The 13,279-nt window shown below is 41.0% G+C and overlaps 1 protein-coding gene across 33 annotated transcripts in view; it reads left to right on the top strand.

The window, feature by feature from the left end:
• The window catches only part of Kcnma1 (potassium calcium-activated channel subfamily M alpha 1), a 675,048-nt gene that overhangs the window by 333,028 nt on the left and 328,741 nt on the right, over nt 1–13,279 (top strand). For all 33 annotated transcript variants that reach the window (XM_090346647.1, XM_090346640.1, XM_090346639.1 and 30 more), the window contains exon 3: nt 11,509–11,570. In XM_090346647.1, the coding sequence (XP_090202773.1) occupies nt 11,509–11,570 (62 nt within the window). The remainder of the gene's footprint in view (nt 1–11,508; nt 11,571–13,279) is intronic.

Raw genomic sequence — 13,279 nt, 5'->3', positions numbered from 1 at the left:
ACTGGAGTCTCAAGGATTCTCATCCCATCAAAATGCAGTGGAGTTATGCCTCAAGTGGTAGAGCAATAATCTTGAGAAAAAAAACCTCAGGGCAGCATCCAGACCCTGAGTTCAAGACCCAGTACACACATACACACACACACACACACACACACACACACGCATGCGTGCACGTGCGCACACATATATGTGTATATGTATATATCCAGATAGAGGGATAGATAGATAGATAGATAGATAGATAGATAGATAGATAGATAGAGATAATCTAAGAACTAGCAAGATTTGACAAGTAGGGCAAAGATGGCTCTAAATTGAGTGCTTGATGGTTGTGAATAGCAACTGATGACCTGACAGTGCTATAGACAATTTCTCATCTTAGAAGTATAATTAAATTAAAGATCTACTTGGCCAGACCCACTTGAATAGAAGCCAGATGATTTCTCACTAAACTCATTATCTGCAGACTTGGGAGTGCTACCAGTACAAGGTGGTTTTTCCTCCAGATTTTCAATAATTAGACAAGAAAGTTCCTTCAAAGTTTACCTGTAAAATGTAGAGTTTTTTATTTTATCAATGTACCTATTTTTAGTATTGTTGGTGAAATTATGAAACCCCTTAAGTTTTTTCAATATATTTTTATTGTAATTAATAGAAGGGTTACATTATATTCACCAGATAGAAGGTACATTACTTCACAAACATGGATACCCTGTCTTGGTCCCCATTTCTCTCCCCCCACCCCACCCCTCATCTTGTTTTCCCCCTTTCCTATCCTATATCAAATAACCAAATAAGCATATATACAATATATCAGATAACAAGGTGAAATACTGTAACAATATGAAATAACCAAGGGACAGCAAAAGAGATGAGAAATAACAGTACATTAAGAACAACAATCACTCGTTATATGGCTTTTGTTTCTATATCCTGGTGGTCTTTTCCTTTAGTGTCATACTATATGGCCTGTGTATCTAGGCTTTGTTCTATTGTAAATCTCTGCTAGGAGAGCTCAAGGTTTCTACTGATTATGACAAATGAGGGAAACATTGACCCTATGTTCCTTTGAGTCTGGCTTACTTCACTTCATATGATTTTTTCTAAGTCTTCCCATTTCCTTACAAATGGGGTGATGTCATCTTTCTGACAGCAGCATAGAATTCCATTGTGTACAAATACCACATCTTGTTGATCCACTTATCAACTAAGGGGCATCTGGGTTGGTTCCATATCTTTGCTATGGTAAATTGTGCTGCAATGAACACTGTTGTGCTAGTGGTTTTAGTATGTCCTTGTTTCTGAACGATTGAAACCCCTTCAGTTTTATGATGCAATGATATAAGATTGCAGCGTCATTAATCTTACTTCAGGAGAGACATAGGTTTCAGTGAAATGGTCTTACTTTACTGTTATGATTGCTTTTCTGAATTTCACTTTCTTTTTTAATAATTTTTTATTGTGATTAATAGAAGGGTTACATTATATTCACCAGATAAAAGCTGCATAACTTCACAGACACTGATACTCTTTCTCATGACATGGTCCCAATTTCCCTTCCGCCCTCCCCCCACTTATCTTGATTTCCCCCTTCCCTATCCAATTTCAAATAACCAATTAAGCACATATAAAATATATCAGATAACAAGGTGAAATATTGTAACAATATGAGATAACCAAGGGATGGCAAAAGAGATGAGAAATAACATAGTACATTAAGGACAACAGTCATTCATTATATGGCTTTTGTTTCCTTCTCCTGGAGGTCCTTACATTTAGTGTCATACTATTTGGCTTAATGGCTCTAGATTTTGTTCTATTGTAAATCTCTGCTAGGAGAGCCCAAGGTTTTGCATGTCACTTTCTTATTTCATTTATTATCTGGGACCCCAAAGGAACATCTTTGACTTGTCTCTATTTTTAATTTAGGTAAAAGGAGATGAGCATTGGCAAAATCTTGGAAGTCTGAAGAGTCTTGAGACACTTGGGGAGCACTTACTAGCAGAAGCAGCCTACATTTGGCTCAAAAGCAAGGTTACCCTAGTCTTTTACAATGAGAGACACGAGGCAGCTAGGTTCTAATAATGTCCCAGAGTCTACTTTGAAGAGCTAGGTACAGCTGGCTCTTGTCTGTAATCCTATTAAGGAGGCTGAAACCTGAGAATCACTTTTCAAAGCAGCCCAACAAAGAAAGTTTGTGAAACTCTTATCTCCAATTACCCATCAAAAAGTCAGAAGTAGAGCTGTGGAAGTAGGAAAATGTTGGCCTTAAACAAAAAAGCAAAGGCATAGTTCCTAGCCCTTGAGTTTATGTTCAAAAGATATACACACAAAAGACATACAAAATGGAGGAGAGGAGAGGAAGAGTGGAGGAAGAGGAGGAGAAAGAGGAAGAGGAGAAGGAGGAGGAAGAAGAGGAGGAGGAGGCGGCGGCAGAGGCTAATTCTGCCTGAATTAGCCTTGTCTGTCTCTGCCCTCTCCCCTAAAATTTATTATGGCACTTCATTCTGTCTATATACCAGCAGATATGTGATTTATAAAAAACTGGGTATTGTTTTCCAAGGCTTCATTTTTTTTTTCATTTTGTTTTTCCTATGCACAGTCATTTTGAAATGAGCTTGTTTAAAACACAGGCAGAAGGCCAGGAGTGTAGCCTAGTGGTCAGACAAGTGCTTGCTTAGTATGCACAAAGCCCTGCGTTTGATTCCTTGGTACCACATACACAGAAAAAGCCGGAAACAGCACTGTGTCTCAAGTTGCAAAGTACTGGCCTTGAAAAAAACTGTTCAAGGACAGTGCCTAGGCACTGAGTTCAAGCTCTAGGACTGGAAACAACAACAACAACAACAATTGGGAGGAACTGGGGGGGAGGGAAATAGGGACAAAAACATGAGAAGCGTATCAATGTGTGAGAAGTAATGCACCCACTATCTACTATCTGGCAAATGTAACTGTAACCCCTCTATACATTACAATAAAAAATTAAAAAACAAATTTAAAAACACAAGCAGAATAACATTACTGATCATGTAATTGGTTAATAAAATATTGGTAGAGTTTAAGCATTTCTGATTATTAGTCTATCAGTTTATCTCTGTCCTTTTTGTGGTATGTACATGTGTGTTCATATTTATATACAGGTGATGTCCATATTTGTTTATTAGGTGAATGCTGATCTGTCATTGTTTTATGTCTCGATGCTTTAGCATCATCTTCTCACATCATATGCTTCACATGGCCCTTTCAGTTTCCTAGTCTTGATGCAAATCTCACCGCTCTATTTCCTTACTCCCCTACGTTTACTGCCTTGGTCCACAGTCCTTGTGTCTCCCCATGGAAGATGTGTCTCTTCATAGTCAAAGCACCATTTTTTTGTGTGTATGTGTAGGTAGTGGGGGCTTGAACTCAGAGCCTTATGCTCTTGTTTGGCTTTTTCTTCTCAAGGTTGGCATTCTCCCACATCAGCCATACCTCCACTTCTGATTTTTTGGAAGTTAGTTGGAGATAAGGGCCTCTGGAATTTATCCATCTGGGCTGGCTTTGAACTGCAATCATCAGATCGCAGCCTCCTGAGTAGCTAGGATTACAAGTTCCTACTGGACCTCCATTTTTGTATAAAACCTCTTCTCTCATGACAGTTGTTAACCTCAGATGGCCTCGTCCCTCCCTCCTTCCTTCCACTTCCATTCTACCCTCTCTCCTTCCCCCTTGCCATCTTCCATCCAGAACCATCACTATTCCCTGATGACTTCCACCATCCATTCTTTCTGATCCAGACCCCAGCTGTAAGTCCTCACCTCCATATTGGTGCACAAGGGTCTCCCATTAATCCTTGTCATGAGCAATGACCCCACCACCTTCTCCACTATGATACTGTCTGTCCCTACTCCAGCCTTTCTTCTACTGTCATCCAGAAACAGGTCCCTGGGCCTCTGTCTTACCAGGAAATTCATGTAGTGAGATAGTCTGTATCCTTCTAGCCTTCTTTTGCTTATACTACATTAAATCTCCAAACTTACTGTCCAAACTTTCTCCAGATCTGTCTACTTAACAAATATTTGTTTTGACCTTGCCATTTAGTGCTGACTAAAGATAAACATGTTATGTACTTCGTAGAGCTTGCAATCCTGTGGAGAGAAAGGCTGATCAAGTGATAGCAAAAAGACAGTGTGGAACCAATGTGGAACCAACAATGTGCTAATGGCTACAGACTTTGGCTGGGCAGTGGTGGCTCATTCCTCATAATCCTAGCTACTCAAGAGACTGTGATCTGCGGTGGCAGTTCAAAGCCATTGCAGGCAAGAAAGTCCATGAGACTCTTTTCTCCAGTTATCTACCGAAAAAGTTAGAGTTGCAGCTGTGGTTCAAGTGGTAGAACACTGGCTTTGAACACAAAAGCTCACAGACAACACCCAGGCCCTGAGTTAAAGTCCCAGTACACACACACACACACACACAAAGATCAGACTATGCTTATATGTAACATTTCATATTTGATGGGCAGGAAATGGCAGTAGAGCTGATTTCTGATGGATGGGTAGCCTGTGAGATGGAGTTTGGCGTCTAAGAGAAGGAAAATGCTTGTGCCAAGGCCCTTTGGTAGGTAGGGATGGGAGTATGCCAGAGTAAATGAGAACTGAATGTACCATGTAACTGCAATCTGGAGAAGAACGAAGTATGTACATAGAGAAGAGGAAAGTACTGAACTTTTAAGCTCTCTCCCTATCAGAAGCTATGGAAGTCATCTGAAGCTATATAAGGAGAGATCTTCTGAATTTAATGAATGTCCTGAAAAATCTAATCCATTCTACACTGTAAATAGTTTCAAAGTATTGTAATTTTGTACTACCAGATCCAACGGCCTGTTAGACCATAGGTATGTTTCCTAGCCGTTCTTACATGTGAATGTTGGGTTGGAGGTACCCACCAGTGGGAGATTCTGTGCTTAGCATGTACAAATGTGCAAAACCCTGCACTCATGCCCAGCACAGAATGACAACAATAAGCTCCACATCCAAAACTTCACATGTGAGCACACCACACTTGGACTCTTCTGTGGAAAGTCTGGGCATTGTGTTTTAGTTTAGAAATTTCACACACCGACCTTTGAAAACAGCTCTTTCACCTTTCTTTCCTCTTGAACATGCTCCCCCTGAAACCATTTGCAGTGTTGGCTTACAGGGAATCAAACTACAACGTTGTGGTCTCTGCACTTCTTTAAGTCAAATGTTATGTGCCAGGATGTCAGGCGAGGGATTTGAAGTGAGAGATTTGGGTGTGTAAATAGTACCACCAAAATATTTATCATGCTTTCTAAGTCTTTGTTTTTTTTAAGAATTTGGGATAGTAAAATTTTTTTGGGGGGGTAGCCATAGCCTGTCTTCTGTTGAGAACCATTAATGATTTAGGAATACGAAAACCTTCTGCAATTCTTGCTAGATTGTAAAGAGAAAATTCTTCCTTTTCTTCTTCAATAAGAACATGAAGACTTGGGGCTATAAAAATCTGCAGAAACAGGAACTTTCTACAGATTCCCAGAGGCAGCTCTATCATCCTTACAGTGATGATAGAGCTGAGTCCTAGTCAGGAGACAGTGCAGGAATAATCCTTCATTCTTGTTTTGCTGATGTCTGCACAGGCAGGTGATTTTACTATAGCCAGTCTCTAGTTTATGGAATTTTTATGAGAGAGACTTCATCTAGACAGATTTGGTACCAGGCGTTAGTATTATCTGTATATCATCATGCTGAATTATAATTATGTACAAAAGGCCTACCAATGCTGCCTTATCCAAATTCTTAGGACTTCTGCCACTGACATTCTCTACCGAGATCCTCACCCAATTATAGTCATCTGTCCCACCCCATCACTTGCAGATTGGCAAACTGAGTCCCAGAGAGATTACATGACACATTGCAGATCATAATGCTTTATAGGGTCCTGTGTTCTCTTTTCCTCACATCACTTATGCTCTGTGTTTGGTCTAACTGAAGAGGACATGGGGCATCAAGAATTCTTTTCTTTCCCTGGATTTTTCACACTCCTCCATTCTCTTCCCGTTTCGTGCTGGGAGTTTGTGGTGACAAGGATGTCACCTCTATATCCGAGTTTTCCTTTGACATCCCTGAAGCATCTGTCTCCGTGTCACATTTCTTAGATACATGAGTGATTTAAACGTCTGTGTTCTATTCTGGGGGGGGGGGCGTGGGGGAGGCAAAGGCCAGACCTGATATTGCTATTTTAGCTTTTGTATCTCCCTGCCCCTCGTTCTGCACCTTGAACATCTCTGTTTAAATAAATGTTTGTTGGGGTTGTTAAATTCACTGGACCAAACATTATAATTTAGATGTTGGAGTAATATCTCTCAGAAACGAAATGTTCCCAGATGGTTTTGCCTTGGGATTTACCCTATCTATTTTTCTCTATGTATTGTCAATTTTATAGTATATAAGTTAAACAAAAAAACCCTCCTTGCCTTTGGGGTCGTATAGAGAAAGCTGTCTATTTTCCCAGAAAAGTCTCTGCTTGCCATAACTGATGCTACATCAAACACAGGCTCTTATTAATTAGGGTCATTTGTCTGCTGGGAGCTAAGGAGAATGTAGAAGGCCTGCTCAAGAGAGAATTAATTCGTCCTTCTCTCTGTACTTTCTTGAGTACTCCTTGCAGATTCTCCAAGCCTGCAGGCCTCATACATATGTTCTAATGGGCTAATTGTTGAGGTGACATTTGTAAATTAATCTCTGACTTGAGTTAAGTGGTTTCCCCTAATGGCTTTAATTCAGCGACTCCCACACTTGGCAGCGAGTCAGGTCCCTGAAGAATGTTAAAAACAGAGATGCCAAGATTGCCTTGCCCAGCATGGCAAGGTGGGACAAGGAAACTTATGGATGTTATTTTTTCTTTGGTGTAGGTATTGGAGCTTGAACCAGGCATTGTTTTCTGCCTTTAGCTTTTTTGCTCAAGGCTGGTGCTCCACTACTTGAACCACTTTCAGCTTTTTGCTTGTTCACCAGAAATAAGAGTCCGATGGCCTTAATGCTCTAGTTGGCTTTGAACTGGGATCTTCAGAGATCAACTAGGATCCTGAGATCCTAGCTGGGACTCCAGATGTGAGCACCTGGCACCCAGTGGGAGCCTCTGTTTTGTAAAGTCCTCTAGTGTAGCACTTTAGGCTTGTCACCTTTGGACTTTCAGTCCCAACTCCTCTCTGTGGATTGTGGGAGTCTCCATGGCCAATTGAGAAGCATTTAGGTCTCAGCTGGAGTCAGGGGTCTGGAAGAGGCTCTGAAGATGCTCCTTTCTGGGACTGGTCAACTCTGTGTGCACATTGCTGAGCCTGCCTTTTCCTGTGAGATTTGGTAATTAAGGGGTCAGTTGTATACTTGGCTGGACTTTTTCTTCTTTATGCCTTTACTCTGGCATTTCAAAAATCTGGCCTGTTGTGGTTTCTACCTAGGAAGATAGCTATGTATCTCTTTCTACTCTCTGCTTATCACCAGAGCGCACTGGAGGAGGACAAACTTTTGTTTTGTTTTGTTTTAACACATTGTGTGTGTTCCTTGGCATTCTTCTGTACAAACACTTGTCATGTGTCATCTTGAGTTATAAAAATAAGTGAGTCACAAGCACTATTGTTACAATGACATTTATCAAATTGCTTTTTTTATTTTTAAAGATTTCTGGCACTCTGGAAACATCACTCAGTGTTCCAATATCACCATGCAGCGTATGGGTGTTTTCAGTAAATCTCAGAACATGGCAGTGGGTACCATGCAAGATAGCCAAGGTGATGGGGTGAGTCTAGTCTATGAGAAGCCAGACAAGCTGGACCGATTCTGAGGAAAGCTGGCAGAAGTTGTGTCTTGAGTGACAATGGAAAAATGCTAGCTTAGGTCCCCAGACTCCTGTGTGGTATGAGCTTGGTAAAGATATTTGAGGTACAGATATTTGACTTCAGGTAGATAGGTAGGGATAAAAGGCGCCTGACACAAAGGTCCACATGGCAGGAAGTCTGGTCACTGTAAGGGACATTCTGTGCCTCAGCTCACAGGAGGGATGGTGTGTTTTGCTAGCTGGGGTATTATGCTTTTGCATGGGTTTTGGTGCTCTTTATCTTTGGCATTGTAGAGCCAGGTATACAGAAGGATGTACAGTGGCCCGATCCCTTCCTGAATGGACATTAGCATGGCCATTACTTGTGCAAAGAAAGGGATACTTTGGGAATTAGGTTTTCTGTGGTCTTCACCCTCTACTTACTCACACCCCATTTGTTCAAAAGCGTGTTGTGCATTGGCTAAACTTACACAGTGTCATTTGGTCACAAATTGCACAATAACACAGCATTAATCTACATAAATTTTCCTTCTGCTCTTAGTCTATCTGAGAGCTGCTAATATATGATTTTTCATCTAAAAAGACTACCAGAATCACCTTTCACCTTGTCACTGGCTGATTTGCTTAAATAGATTAAATCTATGAACATATATTCAAAGTATATGTAATCTCTCAATTGATAGCATACATTTCAATACTCCAAAGGGAACTTCAGTCTGTTGCTCCTCTTAGGCTTTATGCAGTGTATGTTAAATAAATACTTAGATGAAGTCTTACTGTTTGATGATATATGACATAACCATTATCATTTAGACTAAAATCTAGTCATTTTGTGTTCACAAATGAATTTTGTGTGTGTGTGTGTGTGTGTGTGTGTGTGTGTAAGTTTCTTATACGGTGGGGATTTGTTAGAGAGTTAGGATAACAATGAGAATAGACTAGTTCTATTCTCTATAGACTTTGACATTTCCAGGGCCAAGCTGATATGTTTCTATAGCACTTGGATCTACATTGACATTATAATCAAGGAATCAGGGCTGACATGGTAAAATGTGATTGAGCAAGTGTAAAGGTTGCATACTTTTCCCCTCTAAAGTGGGAAGCCCATGTTTCCTTTGTGCATGGAGTCAGCTGGCAGTGGTGAGAAGGGAAAGGGACAATTTGGAGTTTCTATGACCTTGTACATGAAGTTGTGGTCCCTGGTATAAGACCACTAGACAGAACAGCAGAGAGGGCAGTTTCCTGGTACTCTCAGCTTACCTGAGAGATACTAGTATTTGAGTTTGCATCTTAAGAGGCTAGCAGAATCTCTTCCCTCCTCTAGTCACTGACTGATTTACTTAAATAAGTGATACATTATTCTCCATCACAGATGCCAATTGAGAGGCAGCTGGGACAAATTAGTGACAATTACTTAGGACATCCTGATGTTGGGAAACCTTCGCCTTTGCAGAAGTGCCAAGACTTGAATTCCTCATGAATGGTACAGATGCTGCCTGCGAGAACTTCATTTTTCCTTTCCTGCCACTGTGGCTTTTAGTGAATTAGGGCTCTTGAGCAAGCTCTGATAGAGGCTCAGCATTCACAGATACACAGATCCTAATTGATTAATCCTGGCTCTGCTATTTATGAATGGAGAGATCCCTCCCCTCTTTTCTGGCCACACCCCCTTCTCTTTGCAGCTTTTGAGAATGAGATCAGGGCTAGGATCTAACTGCTTATGTCTCAGAAATAGAAGCACAGTTCCAAATGAATCTAAAGCTATTTGTTTTGCTGTCTTCAGTTAATAAAGGAAAAAAGCAAAAGTGTGTGTGTGTGTGTGTGTGCGTGCGTGTGTGTGTGTGTGTGTGTGTGTGTGTGTGTGAGAGAGAGAGAGAGAGAGGGGGGGGGGAGAGAGAGAGCACCTTTGTGAGAAGTATATGAATGAGTACAGGTGAGGAAAGAAATGGAGAATGAGCCATTCAAGAGGGATTCTACTGGGTAGCTAGCTGGTAATGACTGACAGAATGCATGGACTCAATTGGATTATGTTTGGGATTTTAATCCAAGATGAGAGGACAAAAGAAACTCCATGCGCATTGTTCTAATACTTTTTTTTCCCAAAAAGAGATTTTAGCAGTTGCTGTGTCACTGCACATTCCTTGCACTGTGCCATTGCTGGACCATTGTTGTCTGCCATCTCTGCCTAGTAATCCTGCCATGAGTTAAATGAATGTTTCAGGCTGATTCAGTTTCATTGTCCAGCAGCCACTTTAGCACACACATGTGAAATATAGATGTGACATCTCTCTCTGTTGCACACATATTCAGACATACTCAGTCATTCAGAAGGAGAAATGAGAGGGGGAGAGGGGAGTAAAAGAAAGAGGGAGAGGAGAGACATGAAAGACATGCACAGATGCACACATTGTGACATGTCTAGCCTTTACATAAGTTGAGATTCCTCTCTGACTATTATCCAGTGTCAGCAAGATGTCAGTAGGTGGATATTCCAGATGAGGAAGCGTCTAAGGCTTTCCAGTTTGCAGCCTCTCTTGGATATTAACATATCTAAAGGATATTTGTAGACTTGCAGGCAGGCATTGTAAGCTCTGGTGCTGTTTACTTTCTGTTTCCAACTTCCATTATTGACTGTAAGCTTCTTTTTATTCTGGACTATCCTTTATTTGCATTCATAGTCTTCTCTGTGAAAGCATTAAGTGAACACATTAGAACTTTGAATGGGGATAAAAGTGTCAGTTATCAGGCTAATCCACTATGTATTCAGTAGGTGGACTTTGGAGTGACAGGTATCCATTGAAGATTATGCTCAGACTGTCATTTATACCAAAGATGATTCCTTTTGAATAAGGAGTATAAAGTAGGAGATATATTGCCATATAACTGGCAGAATGCATTGTCTAATTTGGCACCTAAGTTGTTTTTACTAAACAATCGATTAGATTATAACCAAAAGTATGTTTTTAATATGCAATATATGTAATGAATGTATCTGTATTATATATATCTCTGACCATTGTTTGTCATCTATAATTATCTATCTATCTATCTGACATTTATATAAATAAGTATGTATTTTTCAACTGGATATTTCCTGTATTGAGACAGAAAGTAGATTAGTGATGGGAGATAAAAAGAATTAATTTGACAGACATGAGGTGATCCTATTAGGATAGTAAAAATGATCTGAAATGATGATTATGGTCATAGAATTTGGTAAATTTACTAAAAAGTCATTGAAGAAGTATATGTTTAGAATGAGAGATTTTTTTTATGGTGTAGTAATTATCACTTAAGAAAACTATAAACAATTAATATCGTGTACTGAAGACCCTTTAGGTGCTAGGTTATATATAATGTGAGAAATAAGGTCACCTTAAATCTGATCTTTCTCTCCCTGAGATTTACTAACTTCAGCCACACGACTCTGGACCTTGATAGAACAGGACCAGATAAAATCCCAGTGCCATTAAGTGTAAATGACTTCTCTGACTCCTATTGGCAAGGAGTGAGGTTGGTGCCCACTGCCAGGAGTCAGCCTCAAGGTTGTCTGTGAGGCAGAAATGGCACAAAATTTCAAGCAGGGCTCTGATCTTCAGAACTTCTGCTGTATACTAAAAGTACAAATGCCTGCTTGCTCACCTCTTAATGTCGATCTCTCTTCTTTTGCAGGTGGTCTTAGTCTTTGCTCTCAGCATTGGTGCACTTGTAATATACTTCATAGATTCATCAAAGTAAGTATTCAAATGGGCTGTCTTGCTCTCTTTTTCTGAAACAACCATGACCTTTTGCCTTGGTGAATTTGTTTACCTGAATATCTGTCTTTGAGAGAAGGTGTTGCAAACAGGGCGGAGTGGGAAAGAAAGGAAATCCTTAGAGGGCAGGCTACTGCTAGGTTATTATTTATCTTTAAATAGCTCTTCCAGAGGAAGCATTTGAGCTGAAGATGTCATGAAACTAAGAAGGCTGTGGTGGAAATTTAAACCTCTGGAAGGGCGACAGATGAAAGTCTGAGCTATGCTGGTTGTGTTGTAGGCCCCCTTTCTCTTTAGGGTTCCCTGTGTTTTGATATTATTGAAGGATCATTTAGAAAGCTCCGTGCTAATATTTCACTGAATCTTCAGCCAAAGCATCACTCGCTGATGCTTCCTGACTTGGTGAAACTAAGAAGATAGGACAAGGAGTTCATGGGGACTCTCAGAGATGGAGTAAGTTCTCCCATGGGCCATGAGAGGGCCTCCTCTGGTGGACATTAGGGCAAACTCCTGCATATCTTTGAGAGATATGGTGCTTCAGGGTGAGCCTGGGACGCAGAGGGGGAAGACTTTGCCAGAGGCTGAAGAGAGTGCCCACCAGGGCTGCTAACTGGTACCATCTGCCTTGGCCACTGCAAATGCTCTCCTGGATGAATCATTACCTTCATCTCTCCTGGGAAATGAACAGTGTTAGAATCTGACTTGCTTTTCTGTTCTGATGTAAACTCGACAACTCAGGCCGAGGACAGTGGCTTTGAACTTGCTGCGTTCTCAATCTATGAATTTCTTTCTTTCTTTCTTTCTTTCTTTCTTTCTTTCTTTCTTTCTTTCTTTCTTTCTTTCTTCCTTCCTCCCTCCCTCCCTCCCTCCCTCCCTCCCTCCCTCCCTCCCTCCCTCCCTCCCTCCCTCCCTCCCTCCCTCCCTCTCTCTCTCTCTCTCTCTCTCTCTCTCTCTCTCTCTCTCTCTCTCTCTCTCTCTCTTTTAACTCTATCTCTGGTAAACGGCTAGAATGATCCTAAGAAACTAGCCTGGTGTCCTGTTGGCTTGAGACTATGGGATGCCTGAGTGTTGGGTTTTGTGCTCTCTTCCTGTGGCTCAGAACGGTGGTCATGCATACCTAAACAGCGAATGTCTCAGAGTCTTCTGGTCAACCAGCCAGTGAATTGTGTGCAGTTGAGAGCAGAGGCAAAAATGCTATATCAGGGAAATAAAGAAAACATCATCAACTCTAATCGCCTGTCTCTGAGAGTCATCTGAAACTGAGACAGTTGGAATTCCTGTGGCCCATTCCCTGCATATGACTTCTCACCCAGCTCAGATGGAGATCCCTTTAAAGACACCCAGGGCATGAGATTTCACATAATTCCTCTATCAGAAATTCCTAACCTAGAACAGAAGTGTGCTTCTACGTTTGCAAGCTCTCAATGGATGTGACAGGTAAGCTCTGTTTCTGCCTTTTTTTTCTGGACCATATAATTGAACTAAATCCTCCCAAGACCCTGATCTCATTTCTTCAATCTCTCTCTAGGGGTGTTTTCAACGTGAGATGGGGTGCATACTCTGTCGACACTCCTGCCTGGGCTCAGGAAAGAGGTTTGGACATATATTCTGTGTGTCCTAGAGAAAGCACACCCCATGTGGAGGTGAGCATGTTGGCTCTTTAAAAGGACAGATGCCTTGGCCTCATC

The sequence above is a fragment of the Megascapheus bottae genome, chromosome 15 (genome assembly GCF_031878675.1).
Source record: "Megascapheus bottae isolate mThoBot1 chromosome 15, mThoBot2.hap1, whole genome shotgun sequence".
NCBI classification, from domain to species: domain Eukaryota; kingdom Metazoa; phylum Chordata; class Mammalia; order Rodentia; family Geomyidae; genus Megascapheus; species Megascapheus bottae.
Note: the sequence above shows the minus strand (reverse complement) of the source record. Positions and strands in the feature narration are given on the sequence as shown.